The sequence below is a fragment of the Anser brachyrhynchus genome, assembly GCF_964034855.1.
Source record: "Anser brachyrhynchus genome assembly, chromosome: 23".
NCBI lineage: Eukaryota > Metazoa > Chordata > Aves > Anseriformes > Anatidae > Anser > Anser brachyrhynchus.
Window position 1 is genome coordinate 5736565 of NC_137716.1, and position 17717 is coordinate 5754281.

At 42.9% G+C, this 17717-nt stretch overlaps 1 protein-coding gene across 6 annotated transcripts in view; it reads left to right on the forward strand.

The window, feature by feature from the left end:
* Positions 1-15997, forward strand: part of CERS4 (ceramide synthase 4) — a 54660-nt gene extending 38663 nt beyond the window's left edge. For all 6 annotated transcript variants that reach the window (XM_080566250.1, XM_080566253.1, XM_080566252.1 and 3 more), the window contains 8 exons: positions 1261-1379; positions 3780-3837; positions 4922-4972; positions 8080-8172; positions 8793-8921; positions 9204-9310; positions 9710-9866; positions 14061-15997. In XM_080566250.1, coding sequence (XP_080422376.1) covers positions 1261-1379; positions 3780-3837; positions 4922-4972; positions 8080-8172; positions 8793-8921; positions 9204-9310; positions 9710-9866; positions 14061-14252 — 906 coding nt within the window. In that variant the 3' untranslated portion in view covers positions 14253-15997. The remainder of the gene's footprint in view (positions 1-1260; positions 1380-3779; positions 3838-4921; positions 4973-8079; positions 8173-8792; positions 8922-9203; positions 9311-9709; positions 9867-14060) is intronic.
* The last annotated feature ends 1720 nt before the right edge of the window (positions 15998-17717 follow it).

The window sequence follows — 17717 nt, forward strand, 5'->3', positions numbered from 1 at the left end:
AAATCTACAAGTTTCTCAAGAGAACTACTCCCATTGCAGCAATCTAACTCAAGGCCCACCTTTGTAAGCAGGCTTTCCACACAGCTGTCCCTGCACTTACATTGCACTGAAGGAGAAGTCTGCACTTTTATCCTAGAGAATGTAGGATATCAGAGTGAATGCTGACTGTGAGACTTCTGACATCGTTCTGACTTTCTGACATGGAGAAAGAATTGTGCAGCTGGCTGATGTCTTACTGACTCAATTCACTGGTTGCATCTCAGTCTTTCAGCTTCCCCCCTCTCCTGTGAGCGCTCAGACTCCTGCTTATGATTCAGCTTTTACAAGATGTGATTTTGCTCTTCTCAGCAGCCATCTCCTTGGGAGGAATACCGCATTACGGAGCAGTTGGAGAATATAAATCAATGTCTCCACTTGACTCCACCGCAAGAACAAAAGTCACTAAGTAAAAATAGAAAGGAGTATATCTGAAAATGACTACTGGGCACACTTTTTCACAGCACTCTCAAAGTATGTAAGTCACTGTCACATGATAACATTAAGGTAAACACATTCCATGAAAACCTATTGCTTTACTTAAAAAATAAGATTATCCTTGATGACACTTCAGAAAGGAATATAAAACATGATGACTTCTTCCGTGTCACACTCCAAACTCTTTAAGAGCCTAAGGACAAGAAGGAAGGTAATTGCAGTATTTCTCTGAGTAACCTATTGAAAAATTATCCCTACAGGTTTACCACAACAGGAGAATATCTGGTAGGAAAATGGTGTTGCCTCTGCTCATGACATTGGTCAGGTTATTCCCTGATATTGCATCAGGATGCTGAAAGGCATGACAAGATTCAGTGTAGAACTTCAAAAATTATTTAAGCTGCAGTAAAACTTTCTTGGAGTGACAGATTTAAGGGACTCAGTCCCTTATGGCTGAGCGAAGTGATTGAACAAGAAACACCTGTGAGAACGGACCAGAGTTTGAAAGTTGAAACCAGAGATGATTACATAAAAAAAAATAAAACATAAAGATTTAACATTTAGTATTAATAACCAGTTGCTTACAAGGGGAAATGAAAGGTGTTCTGTTATCTGAAATCTCTATAGTAGCAATGGACAGCTTTCTGAAAGGTGCCATAACTTGAACAGATTTGGGCTTGCTGGGAATCTCCAGTGGGGTCCTGTGGTGGCTCAGACCAGATGGCCGTGTGTCCGTTATGACTTTCAAACCTGAATCTGAACCCTGCTTCCTCACCTGTTTTCCAGAGTGAGCTGATCAGTTTAGCCAAACAATGCGACCTGCCAGTGAGAAAGGTGGAGAGGTGGTTCCGGCGCCGGAGGAACACCGACCGACCGAGCCTATCCAAGAAGTTCTGCGAGGCCTGGTGAGCAGGAGCAGAAGCCATGAGCTGCAGGGGCCTTTCACTGGCACTGAGCTCAGCGGGCAGTTTGCTGCCTCCCAGCCTGCCCTGCACTCCTCCACGGAGAGCATCCTGAGTCTTCCCTGCCCTACCTGATTCTTCTCTGGCTCTGCTGCTGCTTCTCTATTACTGAATCATTCCTTGCTTTTCCGCTTTGTTTTCACTCCCGAGACTCCTTTTACTCCTATCTCACCGTAATCCTTATAGGGCACCAGTTTCTGACTTTGTAAGACTGATGCTCTGCTTCAGAACACTATCCTATCTGAAAAACTCCCTATTGTTTTGCTTCCTACTGCTTCCTGCTGCTTTGCTGTTGCTTCCATGCCTCCAAAATAGCCTACCATTGCCTCTCTGTTTCTCTCTTTGCTTCTCTGTGAGCTGATTCTTTCTGCTACATATTTTTTGCAACTGTTCTCCTTTGTATTGCTTTCGAAAGTCACAGACAGTGGTCTAGACTATATTCTGCTGTCAGTTGACTTCAGCTTCCCTGAAAGTCACAGAACAGAACCCTTTTATAATGGCAGAAAAGCCTATGTGAAATCTTTTCCTGGGACCAAAACTTGGAAACAGCTATGTGGAAATCCTCTTTGTATGGAGGCACAAGGAGGTCTGGCAAAAGTGGATCATCATTAGGTTCCTCACTTTTTGGGTACTTTAACTTCTGCAGATTAAAGAAAAAAAAAAATCTCACGTCAGCCACTTCTGTAAATGTTAATCTTGACTGAGCTTTCCACAGATATTGCAGAGCGATAACCCTGATAGACTTCATCTGGACACACGCCTATTTGTTCAGTGCTACACTTGGAGGCCACGGTGACCTGAGACATGACAGCCTGTTGTACAACTGAGCTGTGCAGCTCTTGTAGCTCTGTGGCTGTCAATCCTTGTTCCCGTGCCTAGGCAATCTTTCTGGGCTGGGATTACCTCCTTGCAGGAAGCCAAATGAGTCATCTTCGGGGTCATTTTACACCAAGAAATCAAAGTCTGCAAAGCTCTTCAAGAAACTAATGTTCTACACTAATGTCCATACCCTTGTGAGCAGGTCCCAGATAGTTACCTGAGTCTGTAATTCCCAGATCCCTTGTGGGGGCCCCACTAGGTCCTCATGCTGGGGCAGTGTTTTAAAATCTCAGCCTGAGGTCTTTACAGACCTTAAGATCTGAGAGCTTATACTCTAGCCCATCACATGGTAGACCATCACCCAGCAACTGTTTCCACACAACAGTCAGAGCAGTTCCTGAATGTTGGGGTTTGGTGGAAGTAGAAATTAACCCATAGTACAGAATTACATTCAGAGGAATGTCAAGAGTCTTTTGGTAAAAATTCAGAAATTGGCCCCTCTTAGAAATGTTAGTTTTGTCTCAGCTTTCCACAGAGAAGGAGGATTCTCCTGATCTCAGTTGAAATGCCTTACTTATGAGTGGCTGCTCTGCTATGCTTGTAAGGAAGTAGGTTCATCCAGGAAGGCCACATGAAGGAAGAAAATACCTACAGTGTCATTCATCTGACTAGAAGTGTGTATCTATAGGGTAGACATCACTTCTGAGCTAATCACCTCGTTGTCCATTTAATATTCAACCTCTAATTCAAAAATCCTGCCTAAAAAACCTAATGGAGAAAACAAAACAAACAAAACTTCTGCTCTCACTGATTATGTCTTTCTTGAAGCTCCTGGGGTTTGTTTCACTAACAGATTGAGTTTCTCTCTAAAAATGTTGTATCTTCTGATTTGTTATGGAGATTTTGGGGTTTATTAACCCAATTTAGGGGTTGTTGTAGGCAGTTTTATTTCTTTGAAGATTTCCTGTCTTTAATCTATTATAACTCATTTATTCTGTTGGGATAAAATTCCTATTTTCCTAATGTGTGTATATATTCAGTACAGTGTGTCTCTGTCCAGTAAACACAGCAGACATATTTTATAAGTACTTCTGTGTGGATTTAATGTGGATAAATCATTAGCAGCTCTGACTGAGACAAAACATGACAGTAATCAATTGCTTTACATGATAATGAATTTAGCATGCCTGATCTCCAAAAGCCTATGAGGGAAGTTGGCACTGTTTATCACTTTTACACATGCCTCTACTGGTACTGTGAAGAGTTGGGATGATTATCTGGGTGATTTTATTCAGCGATATTCTCATAGTTTCTATCATCTAAAGCAGAAGAATTGCTCTTCATGGAATCTGTTGAATGTACCAGCATGCAAAAAAAAATGTTCCTGTTATGATCTGGACAAACTTTGAGCATATTGATGTTTTTCTTTGATTTAGTAGTGTCATTCTTTGAACAAAAGTGATTGATACACAGAACTGGAGCTTTGTGGCTGATGGGATACTAACATACCTTCTTTGTTTGTAGCTGGAGGTTTACATTTTACGTCATTTCTTTCTTCACTGGACTTGCTGTCCTGTACGACGTGAGTATGCAAACAGTGCCACCTGCTGTTCTCCCCAGGGAGTGCCTGCAGGAATGGCAGATTTTGTTGCCAAACCCGTGCGTTCAAACTTTCTTTCAGAGGTTTTCCCATCATGTCTTTGTCCTCTGCACAGCACACAATCTTTTGAGAACATAAATATATTGAACCATGCTTATTTTAAGAACCCCAACTCAAAACCAAGAGTTTTGCTCTTCCTCTGCAAAAGCAGTAGACAATTAGGATTGTGAGACGCTGTCAGCAGTTGTAAAAATACATTTCTGTGACATGGGAGGTAAAACATTTATCTGAGACAGGAGCTGCAGAGCCTGTTTGTGTGTTGTATATAATACTTGTTTAAGGTAAAATGCTTAGGCTTCTTTTGGAGCATGGTCTACGTTTTAGTAATTTTATGTACGTGTTTTCTCTTCGTTACCCAAGATGTGAGAGGGTGAGGTTAATGCCTCTGCCTTTTCTCTGATTTGATAAATAATGATTTCTCTTGATACAAATGGAACAGCCTCAACAGAAGAAGATTGAGGCTTGGATGATATGGGTTTGAATCTGAGGCAGAAGAGGTGTACCATATGCTCTAATCCAGACCTGTGGTCACTAAGCTGGGACAAGGGGCACCTGTCATCCTCTCGTTGTATTTTAGAGGTCACCCTGGCTCTTTTGCTGAATCCAATTCCTTGGGTGGGCTTTGCAAAAATATTCTACACTGAGACCTTCTGATGTGGTAAATAATGGAAAATCTGCAGATCCCAAGACAGGAGGCACAGACTATACTTGCACCTGCTTGTTTTTGTAACAACTGAAGACGTATTGAACTTAGCAACTTTTAAGGGAAAATTTAAGTTACTCTATGAGTCTGCAGATTCCAGGATGAGCTAGCAGTGGAGTGGTATCTAAATCCCACCTGTAATGCTTTTTGATTCTTTACATCAAAATAAAAGGTTATATTCTATTTCTCTGTTTCCAATAAAACACAACAAATCTGTAGTAGTAACAAGCTACAGGAGTTAGGTGGTTGATAAGAGAAGAATTCCTCTGGGATCTTCCCATTCATGTTGCATTTTCTTTCCAGAAGCCTTGGTTTTGGGACCACAGAGAGTGCTGGACAGGATACCCACAACAGGTGAGTCATCCAGGAGTGAAAATTGCTGTAATAAATCATGTATTCTCTTTAGATATCTTTTCAAAATCAGATTACTTTAGGGACAAAAGAGAGGGCACCGATTGAAATTCATATTGATAAGCCATAAGAATTCAAAACCAGGCCCCTATCAACAGAGAACATCTTAATATTTTGTTTACTCTACACACAATAGAGGAGGAGTCAATACGGCAGAAGACGACTCTACAGTAGTAAAGGGAAAGCGAGCCTTCTGACCAGGCGAGCAAAGAAACTGAAAAATAGGGATGCTCCAAGTTTAGTTTATAGAGGAGACTGAGGCTAGAGTAGGACATTTTGTCCAAGAGGGAGAAGCGAAGACTTCCGTGGAAAGCCTGTAGAGCAGAGGACGTTCTCTGAGTGATACACTCCAGAATAACCTCTAAGAAAATTGCCAGCTAGGCACAAAATATGCTCCTAGGTCATCAAGGAACAAGGGCAACAACAAAAAGCGAAGTACTTTTTACCCAGCTGCCTCTGCAGCTTTCCTGCAGCCCCCTTTAGGTACTGGAAGGCCTCTATAAGGTCTCCCCTGAGCCTTCTCTTCTCCAGGCTGAACAACCCAAATTCCCTCAGCCTGTCTTCGTAGAATGGGGCTTCACACACTGAGCACAGGACCCATCACCTGCTCTACTTTTCCCCCTTAGGTTTTTATGACTTGTGTATAGCAGCAGCCTTCCTATATAACATGTTACAAAGAGATAAATGTCATTAAAGTGAAAGATCTGATTTCAGCTTTGGAAAAGATTCCTTATCCTGTTAGAACAGCTGCCTTCTACAGGCTTAATTAGCATTATGAATAAATTGATGAAAATCCTGGGTACCATTTCATTCCTGCTCTAAGAGTGGACAATTTTCACTGGGCTGCATCAACGGAGGAGTGACCAGCAGGTAGAGGGAGGTGATTGTCCCCGTCTGCTCTGCCCTTGTGAGGCCCCACCTGGAGTGCTGCATCCAGGTCTGGGGTGCCCAGCACAAAAAGGATGTGTATCTGTTAGAATGGGTCCAGAGAAGGGCCACGAAGATGATCAAGGGGCTGGAGCACCTCTCCTATGAAGAAAGGCTGAGAGAGCTGTGGCTGTTCAGCCTGGAGAAGAGAAGCCCCCGGGGTGACCTCACTGCAACCTTTCAGTACTGAAAGAGGGCCTACAGGAAAGCTGAGGAGGGACTCTTTGTCAGGGATTGTAATGATAGGACAAGGCGTAATGATATTAAACTAAAAGAGGGTAGATACAGATTAAAGGTTAGGAGGAAATTCATCCCTCAGAGGGTGGTGAGGCACTGGAACAGGTTGCCCAGAGAGGTTGTGGATGCCCCATCCCTGGAGGTGTTCAAGGCCAGGTTGGACGAGGCCCTGGGCAACCTGATCTAGAGGGTGGCATCCCTGCCTATGGCAGGGGGGTTGGAGCTAGGTGATCTTTAAGGTCCCTTCCGACCCAAGCTGTTCTGTGATTCTGTGATGATTCTGTGATTATTTGCCCTTACCAATCCAAAAGCCTGGTAAGCGTTTCTAGCAGAATAGCCGTTTCTACTAGTATCATACATGGATCTCCTACGCACAGGATTTTACAGTACTAGAATTTCCCGGGGGGGCAGAGGGGGGGAATTAGTCTTTCATTAATTGAAGAAGAGGCTGAGGTACAACTTGATCACAGTAGCATGACAAAGTGAAAACTACCTGTGCTTTAGGGCTTTTTGGTCTGGTAGTCGAAGTTAGAACAAGACCCTCGGATTGTGCATCAAGATTTGCAAAGCTGTAAATGTAATGCACAGTTTTTCACTATGATTCATACAAACAGGTGGTGTTTGAACAGGAATGTAAGGCTGAGAGGATCTCTTGGGTCCTTATTTCCTGTTTTGTGCATTTGCATTACATGTATTTTCCAGAGAAATCTAAGCCATTGTAACAGAACACTTTTCTACACCTGTAGTAAACAGAAAAGGCCAAAACCAGAGCTGGTAACATCCCACTGGAAAAGAGCAGGAACGGTCAAGAACATACCTGTGGCGTAGCAGGAACAAAGAATATATTAAATACAATTTCTACCAAACAAACCATGTCCTATGCTACAGACAAGGGTAAAAGAAACATCGGTAATCTAATCTATCTTTGGAAAAAACAAAAAAAAAATCCTTTCAGATCCAGAGGATCATTTGGATAACCCCCAGAGCATTAACAGCACATACTAGCCTGCGGGATGTTAATATCCCCTCTGGTAGCACCAGTGCATCCAGCCATGCTTCCTCTTATGGCTAATCACTGGTGCATCAAAGAAAAGCAAACTAAAATCTATCTTCTAAGGACAGAAATCAGCACTTTGGGTAGAGGAAACCTGAATAAATCGGTACTTGGGAGCACCATACTCCAAGATTCTTTGGAAATGCTTGTTGCAAAGCCCCTGTAGTCATAGTAATTTTTTTTAATCAGATAGGTTCTGGTTTAAAGATGCCATCTAGTGCCACAACAGAAAAATTACTTGTTAGTTAGCATGTGTCTTGCTGAGTGGGTCTAAGCTTTTAGTTTTCCAGCTGTAAAACCCCAGAAAAATTAGCCAGAACAGCACAGACTACTGTTCACACTCAGATTGTACTTTCCCCTGTTAGTTTGATTAGACTAAAAAATACATGTTAGAGTCCAAGATGTCTGAAGCATCTCCCCCTGAGTGCTAATAAATGGAATGATTTATTCAGGTACTAATCTATATCACCACGGTGAAATAGTACACCAAGTTTTTAAAGTTCTACAGTGACTGCTCAAGAATTTGCCCAGAACACCTGAAAATATTCAGAATCTTCCCCCTAGTTCTTTAAATGTTTCACATGGTATGGCAAAGTGGAGTTTCCCCTGCTATTTGCTTTTACCTCAGCACAGATGATGTTTGGTAAGTGACTGGACTGTTCAGTTGAGGATTTACCCCATGAAGCTGCAGGAACCAGATCTTGTCATTTTGGTTTATCTGATTTTTTTTGTTTGTTTGTTTTTTGTTTTTGTATAGGTAGGAGTTTTCGTTTCCAGCCCTTTCTTTACTTTATCTGATGGGTATACCACTGTCTCTTTCTTGCTGTTGCAGCCTCTCCAACCCTCTCTGTTCTGGTACTACATGCTGGAGCTCTCCTTCTACTGGTCTCTGGTCTTCACCTTGCCCTGTGATGTGAAGAGGAAGGTGAGTGACAACCCCTGGGAAGAATGAAGCACAAACAGGATCCAAGGTTAACACTCAGGAGAGTGTTCTCCAAGGTTGTATAGTGTGTATAGTGCTGGTCTGAGGTTTCAGGGGACTCGTCCTTGCTTGTTCCCAGGAATTTCCATTACCAGTCACTGTCTTCCGTCTCCTCTGGGAGGTGGAGAACACAATCCTTGACATGGAAAGGAGCAAACTAATTCAAAATGTTCAGTCCCCCAAGCAGAAATTCCTCTGCTGGAGCGGAGGTGAGTATGGGCATTGCTTTGTGACCGAAAGGAAGCTCTTTTTATGTTTGTCTGTACTGAATCATCAGCTCTTATGGTTCTGTCTTACGATTTGCACTAACACCGGACCATTTCTGGTAGAGAGCAGAGTGTTCTTTGCTCGAGATCCTCTGTTTACACCATAAACTCATAATTCCTGGGTTTCTTGATTGCCTACACTTTGGCATGCATTTTGTTAAAGATTAATGTGGGTAAAACTTTACAGTGGAAGATTTCTTGCCTCATTGAGTAGACAGATTTTTTAGCTACCAGCGTGCTCTAACTAGAACAGAAAGTGCAATGTATTTTCTTTTCTGCTGTCCCCTTTCTCATCAGGACTTCAAGGAACAGATAGTCCATCATGCTGCAACCATCTTCCTGATCAGTTTCTCATATTGTGCCAATTACATCCGCATTGGGACACTGGTGATGGTGATTCATGATGCTTCTGATTGCTTCCTAGAGGTGAGCTCCACAATTTAAGTGCCTGGCAAGGCCTAGTTGGCAGTGATGATCTTTAGCCAAGTGCTGTCTTTTGATCTAGCACAATGAGGGACAATCATTGTGGGGTTTCACTGATAACATATTGATGATCTCCTCACGCAGCTTAGGGTGCCCTACAGAGAGCCAGGAGGAGACATGAATACCTGCATGTGGATTGTATCGTATCTGGCTCGTTAGCGTCTTGGAGCATATGCAGATGCACTATCTTGGCCTGCTTTGTTTTATTGTTCTTTCTCCTTCCAGCCAACTAAGATATTCAATTACATGAAGTGGAAGAAAACTTGTGACAGCCTCTTTATGATCTTCTCAGCTGTTTTCCTCATCAGCCGCCTGATCATTTTCCCCTACACGTGAGTTTGCTGCAGTCAAGGGAAATGAAAAAACTGTCTTCTCAGAGGCAGGATAATTCAGCTGTGGGCTGAATCTTTTACTGCAGCCTTTGCTTTTAAATTCTTGAGCTCATGTCCCTGCCTTCTGCATAGGCTGCATTGCCACATGGCTGTTGTACCTGCCTTGGGCTAAACAAGGGTGGTCTTCCTTGGAGTTCAGAGTGTAATAGCAAGGACCTGAAATATACTGCAGAGGAGTTTTCAGCTTACAGCTCTACTCTGCTCATTTCCAGTGGGGAACGGAGAGTTGTCTAACATGTCATATATAAGAAGAGAGTGACTGAGGTGATACTTCTGTGACAATAGCTTTTGGGGGCTTACAGCCGCTCTCTCTCCAATGCAATTCTGTCTCTCTTGCAGAGTGCTCTATAACACCTACTATTACTCCATGGAGATATTCCAACCCTTCTTTGGATACTACTTTGTGAATGCTCTCCTGATAACTCTGCAGCTGCTCCATATCTTCTGGTCCTGCCTAATTATTCACATGGTCTACAAGTTCATCCTCCAGGGCACGGTATGAATCAGTTTGTAGTCCCCTGTACATCATATGGGGAGGGAGGATCCCCTGAGACTGCTGGGGAGCACAGGGAATCTATCTGGGGTGGATTCTTTTTTGTCCTAGTACAATTATACATGTAATCTCCTAACAGTGAGGTTAAAGGGTCGCTCAGTATTAGTGCAAGTTGACAAAAGAAGTAAAGTTTTTTTGAGTTGATATAAGATTGGGTTCACTTCTGAAGAGTATATTCAAGAAAAAATGTGGATTGGACTCCATAGGAGATATCTGTGAACAAAGCCAGTGACATCTGAGTGAGGATCTCAACACTTGGGTCAGTACTTCATTTGTAACAAAACTAAAATATCAAGGCAGAGAGTGTTGTTGTGATTGATGAGGCCAGTGCAAAAGTGCTTTCCTATAGTTTCTTCTCCAGGGGATTTCCAGTACAGGATTTTTAATTACAGTGTTACTAACATCACAGAATCACAGAATGGCTGAGGGCCCTCTGGAGGTCTTGTCCAACCTCTCTGGCTTAAGCAGGGCCACCTAGAGTAGCTTGTCCAGGCCCATGTCTGGATGGCTTTTGAATATCTTCAAGAAGGGAGATTCCGTAACCTCTCTGTGCAGTCTGTTCCAATGCTTAGTCACCATCAGGGTGAAAAAATGTTTCCTAATGTTGAGATGGAACCTGCTGTATTTCACTTTGTGCCCATGGCCTCTTGTCTTGGCACTGGGCACCACTGATAAGAGCCTGGCTCCAATCCTCCTTGCATCCTCCCTTCAGACGTTTATATACATTGATAAAATCCCCCAGAGCCTTCTCTAGGTTGAGCAGTCCCAGCTCTCTCAGCTTTTCCTCACAGGAGAGATGCTTCAGTCCCTTAATCATCCTCATGGCCCTTTTGTTGGACTCTCTCCAGTATGTCCATCTCTCTCGTACTTAGTAGCCCAGCACTGGACACAGTACGCCAAGCATGGCCTCACCAGTGCTGACTAGAGGGGAAGGATCCTCTCCCTTGATCTGCTGGCAGTGCTGCTCCTAATGCAGCCCAGGACACCATTAGCTTTCTTTGCTGCAAAGGTGCATTGCTGGCTAACGCTCAGCTTGGTGTCCACCAGGACTTTCAGGTTCTTCTCTGCAGTGCTGCTTTCCAGCTGAGCAGCCCCCAGTACATATTGGTGCATGGGGTTGTTACTCCCCAGGTGCAGGACTTTGCACTTCTCTTTGTTGAACTTCATCAGTTTCCTGTCAGCCCACTTCTCCAGTCTGCTGAGGTCCTTCTGGATGGCAACATGACCTTCTGGCATATCAGCGACTCCTCCCAGTTTTGTGTCATTGGCAAGCTTGCTGAGGTTACACTGTGCCCCATCATTAATGTATGCGTTGTGGGGGTTATCCTACAGTACTTTAGATGTCTGCAGAATAGATGCATTTGTCTAAACTAGCTGTCTGGGCTCCTTACATACTAGCAGACAAGGCATGTCCTAAGCATAATTCATTCAACGTTGCACCAGGTATTGCCGGTTTGTCTCTATCAGTAACAGAGCAACCTTGGATATCTGAGATGCAGCTGTATAAACTGAAGTGACATGCACCCGTCTCTTTCTGACTGCAGCCTGTAGTATCTGCTGTGAAACCAAACTGCTGCTCAGCATGAAATTATTCTCAGAATCAAAGACATGACCTAATGTGGCCACTTGCCAAGGATGTAGTCCAGGAGAAACAAGTCCATGCCCTGTGGGAGTTGACCTCATAGCCTGGGATGAGTTGTTTTATTACTATCCAACTGGGGAATTCTGTCTTATGGGAACTGAGAACAAGCATGAAAGGCTCATCTTCATCCATATTGTCCACAGCTTCTATTGCAGTTATTACAGTGTCAAATGATGAGGTAGTGGATAGTGTTATTAGAAGGAAATGAGCCATCAGGAAAAACATACTGAAGCACATCCAGAATTTTTCTTACTTTATATATAAAAGTTGTGATTTAACCCCAGCAGGCAACCAAGTACCTCACAGACGCTCACTCACTCTCCCCCACCTCCTCACCGTGGGATGGGGAAGAGAATTTAAAAGATAAAAGTGTGAGAACTCATGGGTTGAGATGAAGACAGTTTACAAGGTAAGGCAAAAGCTGCACTTAAAAGCAAAGCAAGAAACTCATTTGGTACTTCCCATGAGTAAGCCTGTGTTCAGCCACTTCCAGGAAAGCAGAGATCATCACGTGTAAGTTTCTTGGGAAGACAAAAGCCGTCACCCTGAATGCGCCCCCCCCCACCCTTCCTCCTTCTTTACCCCAGCTTTTATTGCTGAGCATGATGACACATGGCCAGTCTGGGTCAGCTGTCCCGGCTGTGTCCCCTCCCATCTTCTTGTGCACCCTCAGCCTCCTCACTGGCAGGGCAGCATGAGAAGCTGGAAAGTCCTTGGCTCTGTGGCTCTGCGCAAGCACTGCTCTGCAACCACTGAGAATAGCGGTGTGTTAGCACTGCTACTTCCGTCAAAAGTCCAAAACACAACATCATATGAGCTTCTGCAAGGAAAATTAACTCTATCCCAGCCAAAAACCATGACAATAAATTATCTGCCATATTTGATGCAGAAAATATATATTTGAGGTCTTTCCATATTGAGCCATAAGTAGAAAAGAAAAATAGTCCCACGCAGATGTTTCAATGGTCATCTCAGACATATGGCCTAATTTCTGTGTAGTCCTGTGTTGAGCCAGGAGTTGGACTCAGTGATGCTTGTGGGTCCCTTCTAACTCAGGATATGCTATGATTCTAAGACATTTAGTAGCCCAAAGCAGTATCAGCAGAAATACAGAACATTCTCCCCTTTTGAGAGCCATGAAATTCTCACTCCAGTCAGAAGTTCAGATTGTTCTGATAGGTCTTTCTGATCTCTGTAATTTCCCTCCCCGACTACAGGATTATCTGCACCACCTTCTCACTTGATGTTTCCTAATCCCCAGTACTTATAGTTCAGCCTTGATCTTGAAGTAAGGGGTTTCACTTCATCATAGAGACAACTGTCTTTTTTCATGCAGCCATCTAGTTCCTTTGTGAATCTTGCTAGGTTTAAGACTTCAACCATATTCTATTTCCATAAATTTAAAAAAAAATTAGGAATACTGATTTTCGTTTGTGCTTCTGCTGCGGAGCAAGAGTCTTTGTACACAGTTTCTGAACTGCCAATTCGAGAACAACATGGGATCGAGGTTGTTCACAAAATGTGGCATCTGCTATTTCTATTGTCCTTGCAGGCAGTTTGACTTGAGTACAAGTTCACATTCTTACAAATCCTATCTGCTTTTGGGTGTGGTGATCTTTAGAAAAGGCTTCAGACTAAATAGTCTGCTTAATATGATCCAAGTGCTATCCCCAGAAGAATGTATATAATAAATGGAGACTACAGAGCACATCCAGAACTAACAAGCTCCTGAGGAGTTTCCAGGCCTCAGGTCACAGAAGGGGTTTGCTGCTTTCCTTCAGAGTGTTCTTTCCAACAATGGGTGTGGACACTGTGAATTTGTTCCCAGTTTTGGCATCTTGTATTGCAGAGTAGAAACAGCCTGAGAAGCCAGCAAGCGTTAAGCTGCTTTCTCTAACTTGCCTTTTTACTGCATTATTTCTTTTTTGTCTTCCTTTTAAAGCAAGGAATTAAGTACAAAAGTGGACTACTGATCTCTTAATAGCAAGAGGAAGAACCTGAATATGAAACTGAATGTAGAGTTGAGCAGCTTTATGTTGAGCTATTGGTTTGTTTGAAAGCATATGTTTTCCAAAGCAGACCGCTCAGCTTGCAGCCACCCAGAATCTATCTCCTTGTCCCTTTTGGAAAATATAAGAGTTTGATTAACTGCTTCTTCCCATCCTTCTGCATGCAACAGACACTGTGGATCTCCTCAGCCGTACACAGTTGTCTTCAGTCCTGGGCATATGTGATTTGGTGCTGCTTCTCAACCTATATAGCAGTTCCTAATGTTTATCAGGATCACAGTTAAGGTACCACTGAGACAGAAGTCAAGTAGATGGAAAGAAACTGTTTCCAAAGGTGATGTAAAAGCTAAAAGATCATCATAGAAATGTGTGCCAGAAGCAGGTGGCTGAAGTAGCAGCCACAGTCTTTAGCATATGTATCAGCTAGCACAGTTTCTTGTGCAGACTTCTGCATTTGTATTGTTTCTCATTTACATTTTTCTGTAGATGGAAAAGGACATGAGAAGTGACACAGAAGAAAGTGACAAGGATGAAGAAAAAGAAAAGATCATGGAAAAGGAGAAAAATGGGATCACGTGTTTCAGCAATGTAACTAGCAACAATTATATCCAGAGGAATGGGTCTGAGACACTGAACAACAGAGCCCATCTCACCAATGGCCACGTCAAGGAAAGATAGCTACTGCTCACGTTCTGTCTGATCTGGTCTTTAATGAATCCAGTCCACCGTCTTTAGAAAACGTTTTGCTCATTGCGTAGATATAAAGGATTGCCATTGCAGTATCATAGTTGAATTCCTGCTTCCCGTAAACAGAATTGTTTATAGTCACTGATATTTGAGGGAAGTTTTTGGTCTTTCTTCAATAAAAGCTTACTATAGGTTGTTGCCTTGAAGCAGATAGAAAGGGATCAAAGTGGTTTGACTTGTATTAGACTGTACCATAATAGCTGTTAAATGTGTTAATCTTGAAAAATACAACAGTGGTTAACTTTGGCAATGTCAAGTCTTAATTGCCTAATGTTGTTTGGTAGGAATCTGTTTATTCTTGATCAGCTTCTGGAGGCCCTGGCCCATTGCCACTAATGATTATGGAAAGTAAATAAGTGTGAAACTCTAAATCTTATTACAGGGACACCTCTTTCAAGAAGACAAGTGGCCCATACTTACTCATAAAATTAAAACTGTGCATAGTGGAATAAAAGCTCTGGAAAGACATAGGAGAAAACATTTTCTTCTGACAGGAAATGCTCCTTTGTGCCATGTGACCAGTTTTGTAATTGTACGGAACTCAGTCCCTTCTGTTGTCTCAAAGGTGGAAACTCCAAAGCCCAGTCTGATGACAGTTCCCACCCAAATCATGGTTAGAAGAGCTGGAAAATCCAGGCAGCTGTGTCTCAACTGCCAGGTAATCCATTAAGCCTGTCTTGGAAAGGAACACTGTCACAAGGGAGGGGACAAGAAACTAGGTACTCTAGAAGACAACACTGATTAAGTGCTCATGTTTTTATCTAGTGTAATTGGCACAGTGGAAGATGTTTACAGAGTCAGCTTGGTAAGAAGGGAATAGATTACCCCTGTCCTCAGAGGAAAAAGGATCCAGAGAGGTTCTGCTGAACTTCATGAAATAATGCTTTAACTTAGCCTTCAAAGTCTAGGGCCTTTGTCTAGATGTGTCAAAAGTAGAAAGTTTAAAGCAGTGGACCATGAAGTTATGACGCAGTTCTGATTCAGTTCCTTTAGATGTTCTGTATTTTATATCATCCAGTGTAGTATTAGATTTTTGATTCTGTAATCTCTTAAAAGAGTTAAATTAGTATGGCATGGATTTCTGTCTTATAGATCAATTAAACTATGAAACCAAAGTATTAACAGATTCACTGTTATGAGAGTAGGGAGTTAGACTGCCAGGGCCATGCAGATACTTCCCTGTATATGTCTGGTAAGGTTCAACGCTAATGGCGGGACACGGACCAAGGAAATGCCTGATTCAAGGAGATGGCACACATTTTTAAAGTTAAGAGGCAAATGACAGTCTAGAAGGACAAGAGCATTTTCAGCAGCACACCAAGTTCACCTGAAATGCAGGAAAGATTTGATCTGAGCCTTTGATCTTACGTTTTAGTCAAAATACATTGGATAATTTCAGAGGAAAAAGTGGTTCTAGTACAGGTGATTCCAGGGCAGCAACATGCTCTGGAGCGGACCATCATCATTTAAATTCGTATTTGTTGAAGATAGTTTCTCTCTGAAATGTTGGGCTAATTCAAAGTTCAAAGTGTATGTTCTGTATTACTGTCATATTTCCTTAATCCACATGTACAATCTTGCCACTCCTCTGCAGGTGATGTGTTCAGGAGGAATGGTTATGTATCATTTTGTACTTCTGAATGTAAAAGATCTTTATAAATTACTTTTGAAAAGTTTGATTGTCTGGGCTCTTTTCTATTTCTTTGACTAGCAGGGGGTAACCTGGCTAGTTGCACCACCTGGGTGGATGAGGGAGTGACACAGTAGACACATACGGGTTCCATTGCCATGGTCGTTACACATGCAGCATCCATGGAGAGGATGTTGCATTCCCAGAGCATTCAGCTATGGTAAGTCATGCCAGTAAAGAACAGCAGCTGCCTCGTTTGACTCCTACTAGGTAAAGCTGCATTTGGCCCTGGATCAGGACACTTTGGGGCACCCCTACATTAAAGCTAGGGGCAGTCCACGTTACCTGGCACTGCCAAGGCAATGGCAAGTCCGTGACTGCAGCACTGGGAAGATGCTTTGGAACTGCAAGGTTATGGGAAGGGAAAGGAATGCCTGGTCTTCTTTTTAATGAGGTTTCTGAAGGGTAGGAAAGATCTATGTTGTAAAATCACAACATATCTCACCTGAGAAGCAGAATGCTTCCCAGAGACTCCGTGATACACTGTGGAGCCAGTACAAATATATACTAATGTCTGCTGAATTTTATCCTCAGGGCTATACTATCCCCCCGAAGATGGAGATAAGCTCTTGCCAGGCTCATTAGTAGGTAAATCTGTTCATTGTGAAAGGGTGCATCAAGGATTCAGGAGAGCTGTTGGTGTTGATTAAAAACACTTTTAACTGAATAACTGAGTATGAGTGATGAGTCACCGGGGCAGATCACACTGCAAAATTTGTTTTCTTTCCTATGCTATTTGCTATGGCTTAAAGAAGCTGTGTGCAATCAGTTTGCTCCCCACAATGGCTCCACCTTCTTTCCTTATGTCTGCTCTGGTATTGGGAAGCTTATGAGTGCTGTGTTAGTCTTCCTGAATTTATCATAACAACTCACTCTGCCATCACCCACCAATAAGATTCCTCTTGGAGTATCACAGCCCCCTGCACAAAGAAGCTGCTGTAAAAACCTGCAGCGAGAATCCTAGTGATTTGTCTGCTAAATAAACCAGCAAAGCAGATAGAGCAGTGGGCACCGGAGCAGAATCTACTTCCAATGCATCTTTATCATCCACGCGCACAGGAAAGGTGTGTGTCACATAAATGTCATCAAGCAGCTGTGGGGATGGGGTTTCCAGCAGCAGGTGAGCTATGAGAGAGAATGTCTCCTGGTGTCCCCAGGCTGCTATGCAGTGAAGAGTATCAGGGACTGAGAGAGAATGTCTCCTGGTGTCCCCAGGCTGCTATGCAGTGAAGAGTATCAGGGACTGGCAAAGTATGGTCCCCAGGGCTGGCAGCTAACATGGATCTACCGACTCCAGTGACACAGGCATCTAGTACTATTTTGGATCTTGTTTTAAGAGCAGTTTGCTTCATGCCTTCCCTTCCCCTTGCACACACGCAGGAAACATGGGAGATGTGCATCCACCATGTTTTTATCGTTCAGACATATGCCCAAGGGAACCTTTACTTGGATGACTACACTTTGAACAGCATTGCTTTTCTCATTTGCACGTGTACAACAGACACAGTGCCTTCAGGTAAGGGCGTCCCTAAGAAATAGCAAGGCATTGTTCAAAAAGCCAAAGTCATGTCTAAACACGGGAAGTGGAAAGGACCTGTAACTTTGGCAGATTAATCTGAACATGCAGTAAAGCAGGCCAAGAAATACATTGAGAAACAACTTAAAAGGCAATGGCAATCTTCTCTGAAAAATACTGGAAAGGTTGT